The 17,035-nt window shown below is 32.2% G+C and overlaps 1 protein-coding gene across 1 annotated transcript in view; it reads left to right on the top strand.

Moving 5' to 3' along the window:
• Positions 1–15,768, top strand: part of LOC124551249 — a 133,281-nt gene extending 117,513 nt beyond the window's left edge. Inside the window, exons 5-6 of the mRNA XM_047126245.1 lie at positions 11,137–11,220; positions 15,692–15,768. Of these exons, the coding sequence (XP_046982201.1) occupies positions 11,137–11,220; positions 15,692–15,768 (161 nt within the window). The remainder of the gene's footprint in view (positions 1–11,136; positions 11,221–15,691) is intronic.
• The last annotated feature ends 1,267 nt before the right edge of the window (positions 15,769–17,035 follow it).

Here is a 17,035-nt window from a genome sequence, read left to right on the forward strand (position 1 = left end):
AATTATTTTGTCTTTAATATTTTCTCATATGATAATTTTTATGTATTTTCAAATAAAATTTACAAACACATTTTCCATAAAATAATTGGACTCTTGCATAATAGTAGCTGCTTTCGATGTTTTATGATATTTTAAAGCTAATCTCATGATTCATCAAAGTTATGATTAGATTTAGCAGAGTTTTTAACTTCCTTTCCATATTTTCCACAATAAATATTTGTAATTTATAATGAAGATGTTCTCTTTGTTTCCATCTTTTATGATCCTTACTACTGAACTTGAGTGCAAATTATGTGTTGTTATTTTAAATTCTCTCTGAATTTCTATTTCTTGATTGAACAATGAGCAAATCATTTCATTTTTGCTTTCCATTTGTTAGCAGATGATTTATTTCAATGAAAAAAATTAAAAATAATTAACTTTTTCTATATAACAATGAAGTAAGTTGTGGATCAAACAATAAGAAACATATATTTAATAACAAACACCTTTTAGTAATCATTGATGAAGAAAATAATCTTTGGTTTTATGCAAATCAAGTTGTTGATACTTTGAGATATAAACATTCTTGAGGTGATATAAAGAAACATGTAGGTAATTAAGATAAGAAAACTTATAGTGAATTGATAAATATCTCAAATATAAATAAATATTTACACCCACATAGAATGTTCATTTAAAAAATAATAATTTCGTTATTAAAAAAACAAGAACTTCAGAAAACTTAATAGATAACTTCATTAGTCATTTTCATCTAAAATTATAATTAAATCAATAATTCATTAGCATCACCTTCTATTGTTTTAAAAATGAAAAATGTGAAATACAATGCTGTATTAAAAAGTACAGAAATGGGTTATACGTAACAGAATGTAGAATTGCAGTTGAATGTGATGAAAATGATCATCATGATCGAAACATAACATTCGAAATTGAAAGGCAGATAGAAACTGAAGATCAATTGAAGCATGAATTTTTTCACTACAAGCAGATAATGAAAAGTTCAGTTTTTATTATGTTATCAATAGAACGTATAAAAATATTTTAAAACAAGTCAAGGTGAATAAATAAAAATTAAAGAAATTTTAAGAATTGTTTGTTATCAATATTATTTCAATTCTTTGGATAAATATTCACCTGAACAATTGTGTGCTGATATAAATAAACTACACACGGTTCTTAGAATAGAACACTAAATTTCAAAGAACTCAATTCATAATCAATTTTAAATTAACATTGATAAGAATATTTATATGCATCTCATATGCAAATTCTATTAAAAACTTATCATTCCACCAAATCAACTGTAAGTTGTCCAAATGACTTTGGCATTAATTATATTCAACATCAAACATGTTTAGATTTTCAGTGATAAACTCATTTATATACAAAAAGTTTATTAGTGTTTTAAAACAAATACATTACAATCATTTACCCATCTATTCTGTCAATTATAAAAACTTTACCATGTAACATATACTTTATTACCTTTCTTATTTTAAAACTTTTTCAACCTTTAAAGATCTGGAAAATTAGTTTTCAACGTTTCTTGTTCATAAAAATTTCATTAAATCTCAAGATTTATTTGTAATTAACATCTTCAATTTGAAAAATTTCAGTTGATGAATTTCCTGTATATCCATTTCCAAAAATTCCTTTCAGTTTACTTATGCTTAAAGTTCTGTAAAGTTTGGAAGGTACGAAACTAGGTACTGGCAGAAGTAAAGCTGTGAGAACGGGGCATGAGTCGTGCTTGGGTAGCTCAGTTGGTAGAGCCCATACCCGCGAAAGGAAAAGGTCCCGAGTTCGAGTCTCGGTCCGTCACACAGTTTTAATCTGCCAGGAAGTTTCATATCAGCACACACTCCACTGCAGAGTTAAAATCTCATTCTGAAAAATCCCCCAGCCTGTGGCTAAGCCATGTCTCCGCAATATCCTTTCTTCCAGGAGTGCTAGTTCTGCTAGGTTCGCAGGAGAGCTTCTGTGAAGTTTGGAAGGTAGGAGATGAGGTGCTGGCAGAAGTAAAGTTGTGAGAACAGGGCGTGAGTCGTGCTTGGGTGGCTCAGTTGGTAGACCACTAGCCTGCAAAAGGAAAGATCCCGAGTTCGAGTCTCAGTCTGGCAAACAGTTTTAATCTGCCAGGAAGTTTCATATCATCACACACTCTGCTGCAGAGTGAAAATCTCATTCTGGCTACTTATACTTAGTTTATCACCAAGCCAGCTGGTGGTTCTAGGCACTTCAGTCTGGAACCGTGCGACTGCTATATTCGCAGGTTCGAACCCTACCTTGGGCATGGATGTGTGTGATGTCTTTAGGTTAGTTAGGTTTAAGTAGTTCTAAGTTCTAGGGGACTGATGACCTCAGATGGTGAGTCCCATAGTGCTCAGAGCCATTTTTCTATCACCAATTTTATATTTAGAACCTTTATCTAAGAAATTAGTTACATAAACAGTTCTAAGTGAGATTCTTACAGTTTTTTTCATCTTTCGGTTGCTTTTTCATTGTTGAATGGTTTGTTACTATATCCATCAACTGATTTTGAAACTAAGTCAACCTATTTTTAATATTATTGACAGCAAGTTTGTTCCACATTTTTTCCTTTCAATTTTGTATTAACTCGTTCAACAGCAGTTGCTTTTAATTCTTTACAAGTTGAAAAATGGCTGCTGTTAAATTTTTCATTAATACTTGAAAATCTTTAGTATAAAAGTCTCTGCCACTATCTATTTGCAAATTATTTTCGTTTTCTCGACTCAAATATGTTTTCGAAATAATCAATTATATTTTTACCTGTTTTATCTTTAACCAGAATTGCCCATGCAAATTTTGATAAAACATCTATTACAGTTAATAAATATTTATATCCTCTATTTATTTTCGAAATGAGTTTCAAATTTCGAGAATCCATTTTGATTAAATAGATAACTATAGATCAATTCCAAAAGTAATAATGCTTTTTCTTTTAAAATTGTTTCTTCTTGGTCTATGTAATTCATTAACAATTTGTTCACAAATATTTAGACCTTCACATACAAAGTTTTCTTAATGGATTTCCTTTTTCTAGTTTTACAAATAGAACAAATACCTTCAATTCTTCGTTTTTACATTATTAGTTGTTAATCTATGAGGATGAAGTGTTTGAGTAAACTCTCTGCACTTCAAATAGTAAATACAATTATCATTCTTCATTTATGTAGAATAAAAATAATTAAATTACATCAACAAATACAATTATCTTTATGCCATCTGGAACAGTGTTAACAGTATCTTTTATTGTAACACATAGAAAACTTGATTTGTGAACTATTTTTATTCTTTTGATTTCACTAGCTACTTTGCTAAGTTTATTGTGATCACTCATCCAGATATCAAATTCATTAAATGTAAATCTCTATTTATTTTCTTATCAACAACAACAACTTTTTAACATAAAATAATATTCACTGATATAGCATATTTTATTGTTCACCTCCAGTCTTGAATGTAGATTCAATAATTTGTTTATCATATACTTCATAATTAAGTTTTTGTAACTCACTTTCGTATGGATTAAATGTATTCCTGAACACAATCTTTAATTTCCTTTTTTTTGGGAAATAATTCATAGTTCTTGTTTATTAATATAATTGGATGAAGTTTTCTCACAATCTTTCTTGGATTAATAATATTGAAACATAATGAACACATTTAAATATTATGATATAGGTTCTAAAAGTCTTGTTCCCTAGCATCTTTCACTAACTGCATCCAAATTATCAAGTGGATCACTGATATTAACTATTCATTGGTTTTCTAAATAAATATAACATTTAGCTACTTTAACAATGTTATGTTATTGTTATAAAATTGTTTAAATTCACTAACTATTTTTTAGTCCACTGATGGTTGAATATTTTCGATTTTTGAAATGACTTCATCATTAAATTTTGGATCTAACAGCTTAAGTTTTTTCTTCATTCTAAATCGCTATTGAGTTATTTCAAAAATGTCCATTTATAAAATTTAAAATATTGTTGAACTGACAGTTCATACAGAATAATGTCAAAACAAATAAACACAAATGTCCATGAATTACTTTGTCGCACTTTTCTATTCTCTCGATATTGTAGGCAAGATTATGTTTCCCAAATACTTAACTAGTTGTTGTGGTATATTCCCTACATACAAATGAAAAACAAATTTTAAATCTTTATTTTTATTGTAACAAATCCAATGAGTTCCAATATGATGCGAAGTAGCTACACTTACTATTCCACATTCCAAATAGTTTTGTTCATATTTTTGTTAGCGGGAAATTTTCACAACGCAAGTAAATTTCCAACAGTTTTGTCTTTCTTTCTTTTTTGTACATAAGTTAAAATGGTTCAATAATGTTGAACTGATCATTATTGAGTTTAAGTTCAATTTATTTTGAATTAATTTTGATTTTTGGTAAAAAAGTATAGACAATCGGGCAGTTGAGATTACAAAATTACAAATAATTTTTATAATCCTTATTCATTTCTACCAAGCTGTGGGTTTAAGCCTACTTCATCTCTCACAACATTTAAGCCCATTCCTAATCTTCGATTTCCGTACATTAGTCCTCTAACTGCAGTTGCAGCAATGGCTCATATACATTCTTTGATTTCCAAATAATTGTGATTTTTTATCTAGTTCATGAGTTTTTTCTAATTCAATATTAACTCCATAAGAAATCCCATTTTCTTTGCATGCTTCACCTAATGTATTAATTCCTTGATCTCCTCTGCCTAATATTTTCTAATTTGATTTCCAGACCACAAAATTGATAACGTGGAAGAAGCATCTGAAATGATATTTTATTAATCAAAGTGTTTAATAATTCTTTACCATTTTTTTCACTTTTGCAAAATGTATGTGGTAAATTATTGAAAAATCTAAAAAAAAATTTGCATTCCTTTTGGTACAATCATAATAAAACCAATAAATTTGTTTGTTAACATTCGCATTACTCCAACTTTTTCATTATATAATCTTTATTTCCTGCTAATTCTTCACCACGAATTACTGTTAATATGTCGATTAAATCTGTAATGTCATTCATCCAAATATGTTTTTCCTGAATATTTTTTTCCTGAAAATATTTTTTTCTGATTTCAGCCACATTTTCTAATGAATAATTAAGATTTCTTTCTGAAAAACTAGGAAAATACTGTATAAAAATTGTTTTAATCAAGTTATTATATTTATTTTCTCCACTTGATTACATAATATTTGAACTACTTTCGTTATATACAGCATTTGAATCAAATAAAACTCTTGCATAATTTTAGAAATAAAGATGATCAAATTATGTTCCTAAATCATCCACAGTAATTTTGTAGTTAAAAGTTTCATTAATACTTCTGTTCCTTCATATTCTTTTTCACCAATTTTTAATTTATCACTGTTCAATTGTATTGGACATTTCCCAACAAAAATAAATTGTTCAGCAGGTATAAATCATTAACTCATCTTTAATATCATTAATAAATTCTTAAATTCATTCATGTACATTTATTTTTAACATCTTTTTCTTTTAAGTTTTTCCATAATTCTCTAACAAGCTATTTATTTCCCATTCACTTAGTACATAAACTCTATAATCACTTCCATAATGATTAATTGTTGGAATATCATTAATTCTTCTAAATAATGTTGGTTATAACGAACCATTTGTTTTTCAATTTCTCTATTTTCTTCTATTGCTTTTAAAGCTTTTTCTCTTAATCCATCAATTCCTTGGTTAACTTTTGCAATTGTAACTATTGCTAGTTTTTCCCTTTTCTTAAATACTTGTTATAATTGTTCTTTGAGATACATATTTCGTTTGGCTGTTTAACTTCAGGATCATATTTTCCGTACATTTATTAAGAACAAAAAATATGATGATAAATTTTTTATTTCACATTTAACATTTATGACTAACTTTTATGTTAAATGATGTATGTTTAACCTTTACATTCAACATTTATGTTCACTGCTTCTATTTAATGTATATATTTAATGTGCTCAATTTTTATTCTTAACTTTTTCTCTATATTTGCCTCCATTAATTTTCTTGTCATATCTGTCAAATCAAATTTATTTTTATTCCAATATTTGCTACAAAATTCTTTCATTTCAGCAAAACTTAAATCGCCAACAACAAATTAATGAAAAACATGATTTAAATTTGTATCATTTTATCTTAAAAAGTATTAAAATTCACTCTAACGAAACTAGGGAATTTTGAATACATTTGACTTAAATAAAAACATTCTACTCCTTTATGTATTCCTCTAGTACAATATTCTCTTATATATGATTTTCAAAATGAAATACTCAAAAACCTCAACAGAATTACCTTCACAATTATCTAATGGAATAATTTAATTATTAATTTTAATAAAGTTACTATTTTTCATTAATATTATCTTCAGTTCCTCATATATTTTTATAAATTATCGATATTGTGGTTGATCTCAACTTTTTGAATGATCATACAAATCATTAATTTTCCTCCACTTTAACAATCCAGGTGGTAAAATAAAATTATAAGTAATTGATGTTGTTATATTCACAGATATTTGGTTTTATAACTGCACATATAAATGAGTTCAGAAAAGTTTACCATGATAATTTTTTTTTTCTAGAATCTTTAGTTTTTGGTTCATAGTCCATCGTGTATTGACATAATTTTTCTTAATATAGATAGATAGAATATTCCAATTAAATGATATAGCCTCTGTTCTGAAGATATATTAACTCTTTCAATAAGAGCAACTTATGAAAGTGTTTCACTAGGCGGCTTTTATTCAAATTTTTAACTCCAAATATTATATCAAAATATAATAAAAGATACTTTGATGCAAAGACAATAGAAATTTCAGTTGATTAATACAGTATCAAAAATTTAGAAAAATTTATTCAATCTAAAATGAAAATATTCATATTAAAGCTGATAAAATTTTGTTTAGAATTGTTATTGAAAGTGATAAAAGATTATATGTGAATGAAGAAGATGGCGTTGGTAAAGTTTTAGGATTTAATAATCAAATTATTGAACCCTCTAAACAACTGTTGCTAAAGATGTTACTAAAATAATTCATTTTGAGTTAATTAATATAGTTTTGGTTAAATTTTAGGATTTAATAATCAAATTATTGAACCCTCTATAAACTGATGTTGCTAAAATAATTACTTTTGAATTAATTTATATAAATTTTAGTTTTGCCGATGGAATTTTTTTATTCATAATATTCATTTTAATCAAGAATCTAATATTATTTCTTCATTTAAACCTAATTTTGAATTTCATAATCCAACAATTTATGAGCCATATGACCCAACAAAAAATTTTATTTATCGATACAGTTCAAAATTTAGAAATAACTATAACTGAAGGAAATGATATTTCAATCGACTTCAATGGTTCTTATGTAACAGTTGTTTAGGAAATGAATTAATAATTTTTCACTTAATAAATCATGAACCAAATCGAAAAATATAAATTTTACTCACTTCCTGTTACTCAGAAAACAGGAAATAATTGAAATCCTCCTTACAGGGAAACAGAAAGTGAGATTGGTGATGGTTGGATTTATCCAAATCTTCCACAACTTTATGACTCGTGATGTTTTTCACACAATGGTACTGTTTTCTCAGCATATTATGGTAATTCAAATTTTAAAGTTATTGGTAAATAAGTTTCAAAATTGTTTGACATTATTACAGTTAAATAGGAAATAATATTGTATTTAGAATCGAATATCCTTTTATTTCTTCTGCAACTCTATTTAATCAACTACTTCCATTTTGAGTGAATTAAATATGGAAAACCATGTTCATAATAATGGAATAATGAAACCTAAACAAAATTAAGTTCTCTATCCATTAGAATTATTTGGTTGATTTTTAAGTTTATAAAGAAATTATATATGAAAGTGATTTAAATGTTGTTTTTACTTGGAATTCGAGAAAAAAATCAGTAAGCTTCTATTGTTCATTTGACTACTGAAAATGGTAACTTTACACTTCAAAAAAATTTAAAATTGTTAGAAGTATGAAAATTCGTGTTCCTATGTTAAATAGCAACCAGAATATTCACCTCAAGAAAGACTGAAAAATGCAAAAATTTTATTTTCTTACTTCAATCAATTTAATTTGCTGTTTTAAAGGGAAAAAGAAATTTTGAACTAGATATTACTTATTACTATAATACTACTGATGTTTATATACCTTACTATATTTCTGTTGCTTTCCAAACTAATCATTAATTTTTCAATTAGGCTTATATGATACTTCTTTATTCGATCATGTTAAATTAGACAACTTCATTCTCAGAAATAGAAGAAATGACGTTCTTCCTCTAGTATTCTGCAACCTTTAACCACCGAATAGCATTTAAAAACTTATGATTCCCTTACAGACTGTAAAAGAATAACCTATTTAAATAATGATGTAAATGAAATTTCATAACATTTTATTCAAATTTATCCTATTTATGTAGTTAATATGTCTAGAAGAATGAATGTTTTAAGTACTCAAAAAACACAATGAAATTATGTGCATCCTTTAATGAAAATGTACCAAATGTTACAACTGTATATGTTACTATGTATGGTGAAAATAATTTAATGTATGATTCACAACATAGAATGCTAACTGGAAATTTCTAATTGCAAAAATGAATAAAAAATAAAGAACTTTTAACTTTGTAATTTCATGTCCTTTTGAAATATTTTCAGAAAACCAGAGGAGATAAAAACTGAAAATTTTAGTTTTTCAAAAATTAATTTTTTTCCAAAAGTTTGGAAAATGTTTTAATTGTTGATTCCCTAAATTTTTTATGTAAATAAAAATGAACAGGAATGGTAGCATTGAAAATCTATTAGCTGAACTTAACAATTATAGTAATGGTCGTTCAGAAGTGTTTTCTGAATTATCAGAACTTAAAAAGCATTAACCATATATCATTTTAAAAGCTGAATTTTGCCAGCTAAATTTGGTGATAAAATTTCATTACCTTTAGATGTTAAATATAAAATTACTCTACCAGATCGATATACTAAAATCTTTACAAATGATGATAATTTAGATAAAATTGTAGGATTACAATTTATTTATTCTGGTTAAAAAACAAATAAAGATCGTCTAATTCGTGTTATTGAGTCAGAATAAATGTTAAAAACTTTTTTATTTTCTTTGAATTAAATTACAATTTCCTTCCATGTTTTTCAATCACTCAACTTCGTTTGACATTTTGTTTTCATTATATTTATGTACACATTGGTTGGTGAATATTGCAAAATTAGATTCTTGATTTGAAACCTGGAAATTTTACATGAAAATGTTCTTTGAGCCAGAAATCCCACAAATATACTACTCACAACTTCAAGGAAGGAAAAAGATCTGCCATCTAGCAGTCAGTAAGATGCTACACACCCATCCTGAACAGCTAAAACTTGGAACTATTCAAACAAATTTGGTCCTGTATACTCTAAAAATAGTTGTTTTGGTGTACATGACACTCAAGTTATCGACTGGATGTCTTCAGACTCTTCTATTAGACTGATTTCTTCACCAATTACATGACACTAACTGCCACATCTAGATTCTTAGGCATTACAATCTACATCCTCACAGATCTTATCTTAATCCATTAACCATCAGAAATGTGTGTTCTACATGCAATTTTTCGTTTTGTATGCAGCAGAAGTATTCAAATTTCATTTCTTATTTCTTCAAATATTGCTAAACAGTGCAGAAATAGTCCACAATTCGGATAATCTGCAACCAAGTTGATGAATTATCTGTACTTTGATCAAAAGAAACTGCCTGCAGTTTTCCGAAGTATTAGGGTAGCACAGTAATTTCACAGTGACACTCGCTCCACCTGGTCACTGTAACGTCGTAAGATCCACATTTCCTCATTACTTCCATTCATGCTGTGTAGTTTTCGTGGACAAATGCTTAAATAACAGACTGTTTTCAGTGGCCTGCGACACAAGTATACAGAGCATTTACTGACAGGAATGGGTGAAGGCTATGAGCATATGTTGTTAATTAGTCCATGACCTTGGTAGATACTGTGGCTTCCTTAGCTACCAAGACTTAATTAATTTGTTTAGTCACTTGTCTAGAGTCATGTCATATCTATATAGGATTTATTATCACAAAAACTACAAAAAATAGTGCTAATTATGTACACACAGAATGTATATGTTTCGCCAGGATATGACAGTTGGTCGCACATGTGATTGAAGAAGGAACCATCGCGTCGTTTTCCTACAATGGTTTAGGAAAACCATGGAATACTTACATCACAGCCGAACCCACAAGACTCCATCCTCCTGTAAATGAGGTCCGTGCCTTATTAACACCACTGCGTCATTTAATTGGTCCCTGTTATACAGTATTCCTTTGATCATAGACAATTTGCATCAGATAACTTATAATATAAAACTCAACCTTCTACTGCACTGTTGAACCCTCAATGGACACCTACTGGGGACATAAGGAGAATGAGCATACACATTTCCCTGACCTACCATTAGTCCATCTGGAAAACTGTGTCATTCCACTTCCTCGTGACTTGGATGTTGAGCTCAGAAGAATGACAGACATTACTATAATGTACTATAGAGCTTAGCACACTGTCTTGTAAAATCATGATACTGTTAACTTTTATTTTGATATGAAATGTTGTATTTATAGCTCATTACTATGAACTATTGTCTCTCCTCCAAGTAATTTCAGATCGAGTAGCATGGATCAGTGTCAGCAATACGCTTTTGAGATCCATATCCTTTAAGTCTGCCAATCATTACACAATGCTCTGTAAAGCAAACAGTTTCACAGAATTTATCTAGACTGACCACACTGCCACAAGCGTTACTGTAGTTCACGTCGCCTTTGTCTTTGTACATATACATAGTGAATGGCCTGTGACTGGGCAGGTAGAGTATCACATCATTTTACAAATTGCTCTCTACATGATGACATGTATAAATTCATATTTTCTCTTGCCTATGTTGTAAGTTATCCATTCATTTTGCTTGTAAAATATGATATTCTTTGCAGATCACCTACATGCTTCCATTAGATTGCCTTGCATAACTAATTTTGGGCTCCTTTTTCCCATGTTTTCAGAGCCAGGGGCCTGGGAACTAGGTGCGCCAGTAGCAGAACCAGAGGACGTCGAGGAATATAGACCAACACCTGCATACGAAGCTGGTAAGTGTCTGTTAATTTTAGTAGCATTTCTGATAGCCTGTTCACCTCCCAGCAGCTGAAACGTCCAGTACTGCTACTACCAGTAGTTGAACCTGCCAGAAGGATGGGCGCTAAAGAATACACTGATGAGCGCCCATAACACCATATCCATCCATGCCAGAAGACGAGATCCATTACACATACACCCAGGCAACATGTGGCGACAAGACACTATTTAAGACTGAGTAATTGCCCCCCCCCCCCCCCCCATGAACCACGGACCTTGCCATTGGTGGGGAGGCTTGCGTGCCTCAGCAATACAGATAGCCATACCGTAGGTGCAACCACAATGGAGAGGTATCTGTTGAGAGGCCACACAAACGTGTGGTTCCTGAAGAGGGGCAACAGCCTTTTCAGTAGTTGCAGGGGCAACAGTGTGGATGATTGACTGATCTGGCCTTGTAACAGGAACCAAAATGGCCTTGCTGTGCTGGTACAGCAAACGGTTGAAAGCAAGGGGAAACGACGGCCGCAATTCTTCCCAAGGGCATGCAGCTTTACTGTATGGTTAATGATGATGGCGTCCTCTTGGGTAAAATATTCCGGGGGTAAAATAGTCCCCCATTCGGATCTCCAGGCAGGGACTACTCAAGAGGACATTGTTATCAGGAGAAAGAAAACTGGCGTTCTACGGAACGGAGCATGGAATGTCAGATCCCTTAATTGAGCAGGTAGGTTAGAAAACTTAAAAAGGGAAATGGATAGGTTAAAGTTAGATATAGTGGGAATTAGTGAAGTTCGGTGGCAGGAGGAACAAGACTTTTGCTCAGGTGAATACAGGGTTATAAATACAAAGTCAAATAGGGGTAATGCAGGAGTAGGTTTAATAATGAATAAAAAATTAGGAATGTGGGTAAGCTACTACAAACAGCATAGTGAACACATTATTGCGGCCAAGATAGACACGAAGCCCACGCCTACTACAGTAGTACAAGTTTATATGCCAACTAGCTCTGCAGATGACGAAGAAATGGAAGAAATGTATGATGAAATAAAAGAAAATATTCAGATAGTGAAGGGAGACGAAAATTTAATAGTCATGGCTGACTGGAATCCGAGTGTAGGAAAAGGGAGTGAAGGAAACGTAGTAGGTGAATATGGATTGGGGGTAAGAAATGAAAGAGGAAGCTGCCTGGTAGAATTTTGCACAGAGCACAACTTAATCATAGCTAACACTTGGTTCAAGAATCATAAAAGAAGGTTGTATATGTGGAAGAAGCCTGGAGATACTGACAGGTTTCAGATAGATTATATAATGGGAAGACAGAGATTTAGGAACCAGGTTTTAAATTGTAAGACATTTCCAGGGGCATATGTCGACTCTGACCACAATCTATTGGTTATGAACTGTAGATTAAAACTGAAGAAACTGCAAAAAGGTGGGAATTTAAGGAGATGGGACCTGGATAAACTGAAAGAACCAGAGGTTGTACAGAGTTTCAGAGAGAGCATAAGGGAACAATTGACAGGAACGGGGGAAAGAAATACAGTAGAAGAAGCATGGGTAGCTTTGAGGGATGAAGTAGTGAAGGCAGCAGAGGATCAAGTAGGTAAAAAGACGAGGGCTAGTAGAAATCCTTGGGTAACAGAAGATATATTGAATTTATTTGATGAAAGGAGAAAATATAAAAATGCAGTAAATGAAGCAGGGGAAAAGGAATACAAACGTCTCAAAAATGAGATCGACAGGAAGTGCAAAATGGCTAAGCAGGGATGGCTAGAGGACAAATGTAAGGATGTAGAGGCTTATCTCACTAGGGGTAAGATAGATACTGCCTACAGGAAAATTAAAGAGACCTTTGGAGATAAGAGAACCACTTGCATGAACATCAAGAGCTCAGATGGAAACCCAGTTCTAAGCAAAGAAGGGAAAGCAGAAAGGTGGAAGGAGTATATAGAAGGTCTATACAAGGGCGTTGTACTTGAGGACAATATTATGGAAATGGAACAGGATGCAGATGAAGATAATATGGGAGATATGATACTGCGTGAAGAGTTTGACAGAGCACTGAAAGACCTGAGTCGAAACAAGGCGCCGGGAGTAGAAAAGATTCCATTGGAACTTCTGACGGCCTTGGGAGAGCCAGTCCTGATAAAACTCTATCATCTGGTGAGCAAGATGTATGAAACAGCCGAAATACCCTCAGACTTCAATAAGAATATAATAAATCCAATCCCAAAGAAAGCAGGTGTTGAGAGATGTGAAAATTACCGAACTATCAGTTTAATAAGTCACTGCTGCAAAATACTAACGCGAATCCTTTACAGACAAATGGAAAAACTAGTAGAAGCTGACCTCGGGGAAAATCAGTTTGGATTCCGTAGAACTATTGGAACACGTGAGGCAATACTGACCCTACGACTTTTCTTAGATGCTAGATTAAGGAAAGGCAAACCTACGTGTCTAGTATTTGTAGACTTAGAGAAAGCTTTTGACAATTTTGACTGGAATACTCTCTTTCAGATTCTGAAGATTCCAGGAGTAAAATACAGGGAGCGAAAGGCTATTTACAATTTGTATAGAAACCAAATGGCAGTTATAATAGTTGAGGGGCATGAAAGGGAACCAGTGGTTGGGAAGGGGGTGAGACAGGGTTGTAGCCTCTCCCCGATGTTATTCAATCTGTATATTGAGCAAGCAGTGAAGGAAACAAAAGAAAAATTCGGAGTATGTATTAAGATACATGGAGAAGAAATAAAAACTTTGAGGTTCTCCGATGACATTGTAATTCTGTCAGAGACAGCAAAGGACTTGGAAGAGCAATTGAATGGAATGGACAGTGTCTTGAAAGGAGGATATAAGATGAACATCAACAAAAGCAAAACGAGGATAATCGAATGTAGTCGAAGTAAGTCGGGTGATGCTGAGGGTATTATATTAAGAAATGAGACACTTAAAGTAGTAAAGGAGTTTTGCTATTTGGGGAGCAAAATAACTGATGATGGTCGAAATAGAGAGGATATAAAATGTAGACTGGCAATGGCAAGGAAAGCGTTTCTGAAGAAGAGAAATTTGTTAACATCGAGTATAGATTTAAATGTCAGGAAGTCGTTTCTGAAAGTATTGTATGGATTGTAGCCATGTATGGAAGTGAAACATGGACGATAAATAGTTTGGACACGAAGAGAATAGAAGATTTCGAAATGTGGTGCTACAGAAGAATGCTGAAGATTAGATGGGTAGAACACATAACTAATGAGGAGGTATTGAATAGGATTGGGGAGAAGAGGAGTTTGTGGCACAACTTGACTAGAAGAAGGGATCGATTGGTAGGACATGTTCTTAGGCATCAAGGGATCACCAATTTAGTATTGGAGGGCAGCGTTGAGGGTAAAAATCGTAGAGGGCGACCAAGAGATAAATACACCAAGCAGATTCAGAAGGATGTAGATTGCAGTAGCTACTGAGAGATGAAGAAGCTTGCACAGGATAGAGTAGCATGGAGAGCTGCATCAAACCAGTCTCAGAACTGAAGACCACAACAACTATTGTATCAGGTTTTGCTATAACATGGGGAAAGCTATTACAGTTTTACTGTGACATTCAACAGCACCTTGACAATGGATTGCTGTAACAGGGAGCAACTTTTGACCACTTTGCTATAACATGGGTAAACGTGTTAGAGCTTCACTGTAAGATGCAGCAACTTATTACAATTTCATTCTGATAATTACACATACACGTAGACAGAAAGATAGAATACTATTTAAGGATGAGTAGCAGTACTGAGTTTTGCTATAATATGGGGAAAGCTATTAATGTTTTATTGTAACATGAATTGCCTTACTACTGCTTTGGTATAACATGGAGAAACTACTAACCATTTTGCTACAATATGGGGCAATTTTTTACAGTAATAAATACTGGAAGATAGTTATGTTATAAAAACAGTGAATGAGGGACTAGCAGTGTGAGGGGAAGAAAAGGACACAGTTGCCATTAAAATAGTGGAAGTGACAGAACAGTGCTACAAAAGAGTGAAGGGACAGTTCCAGAGGGGGGGGGGGAGGAATAAAGAGAAAGAGAAAAAATAAAAGTGAATCAAAGCCAGTGATAATGAGAGACAAATTGTATGATAATGACAATGAGGAAGACAGAGATAGTGACAGTGAGAAACCACAGAATGAATAAGTGATAAAGGTCAACTGAGAGCGAGTGGGTATGAGCGACTAACAGCGATAGGCTAATGGGTGTGTGTGAGTTACAGTTAGGAGAGCGTTTTGGAGTACGAGGTGAGTTGCATGTTAAAAATAGCGCCAAATGTTTGCATGCCAAAATGTATGGGAATATTTTTAAAGATGCTGAGGAAGGTATAATGAGGCAGCTGGCACCCCACTTTACAGTCAGAGTATATTAAATAAACACGAACATATTCACATTTTAGAGCATTTTTGCACTAGTTATGAAGTGCTGTATCATCTATCATTTCAGTTGCATGGGCGAGGGGTTGGGGAGAAGGGAGGCGTACGACCCAGGACGAGTATCAAAATGTTAATTCAATGACATGATTGGACTTGCTGACTTCTCTGTATGAGCAGTGATATATTTCTGTCACACCTAATGAAATCTGGGAGTGGTAACAGTATTTGACATGTGGGGTAATGACAGACACCCTGTCAGCTTACAGTGACCCTATGCATCTTTACTCTAATTCTAATTACAGTGGACTTTTCGTATTTTTTTTGAGTAGCACCTCGAGACTACCGAACTACAACACCTTGCTTCAGCGTCCAAGGCTATCATAGTATCTTACTACAAATTCACAAGCAATAACAAAATGAAGAGTTTTAGAATTGTTTTGGCTTCAACTAAACTCTCTTTCAACTACTAACCTTGTGTAAACTTGTTTCAACATTATTTAGGCTACTGTGCTCAATGTCGAATGTTTAGTGGCAAATTGGTAATTCTAACCAGAAACAAAGTTAAACACATCACTTAATCTCCTGCTATGAATTGTCAGTTTCTTAATTAATACTTTTATTCCCTTTCATTGTAATACCATAATCACTTAATTAATTCTGAGTTGTGCACACTTTCAAACATTAAAAGCAACAGCAGTTATTATCTCAGTTAGCTAATAATGTGTGTATTAGTTGTTACTTTCGTCAGTTTTAATGAGCAGTGTAATAACCACGTTTACTGTTGCCAAAGAAAGTCAATGCAGCAACAGTGCTTTTTCAAATAGTCACAACAAAATATTAATAACTGTACTAGCTAGCTTAGGACGAAGTAACAGCATTAAAACAGTGAATTCTCGTTTTATAATCTTGTGCAAAAGCACTGATATGCTGTGTTGCTAAAGGCTGTAGATATATAGCAGTTATCACAAATTGACTTTACACACAAAATAAATATCACAGGGCACTGCTCATTTTCTTGACATAGTAAATACAGCTCACATCATGTGTGATTTACCACAGTTAGTTTATTCTGCCTCTGTAGAGAGCACTGTCCCTGTGTCATACCTCACTTATTGCCTATTGCAGACTGTGTCTTTGTCTCTGTGAAAATTCTCCCATGTGTAATAACTTTTTACACCCTCCACATCATCTGTATTTCACAAATGCAGAGATACATAACTACTGATACTGATCAAGGTAAGACTACAGATCAAGTTTTACATTATCATTTTCTTTGATTACCTCCACCCATTTCTGTAGCTACAGTTACTAGTATGTACACTTGTGGATAACTTGAAATCTACATGTAATGATTAAAGCAAATATTTAATAAAATACATACAAGAAAAATTTGAATATATTGTGTTGTTACGTT

The sequence above is a fragment of the Schistocerca americana genome, chromosome 9 (genome assembly GCF_021461395.2).
Source record: "Schistocerca americana isolate TAMUIC-IGC-003095 chromosome 9, iqSchAmer2.1, whole genome shotgun sequence".
In the NCBI taxonomy this organism is placed as follows: domain Eukaryota; kingdom Metazoa; phylum Arthropoda; class Insecta; order Orthoptera; family Acrididae; genus Schistocerca; species Schistocerca americana.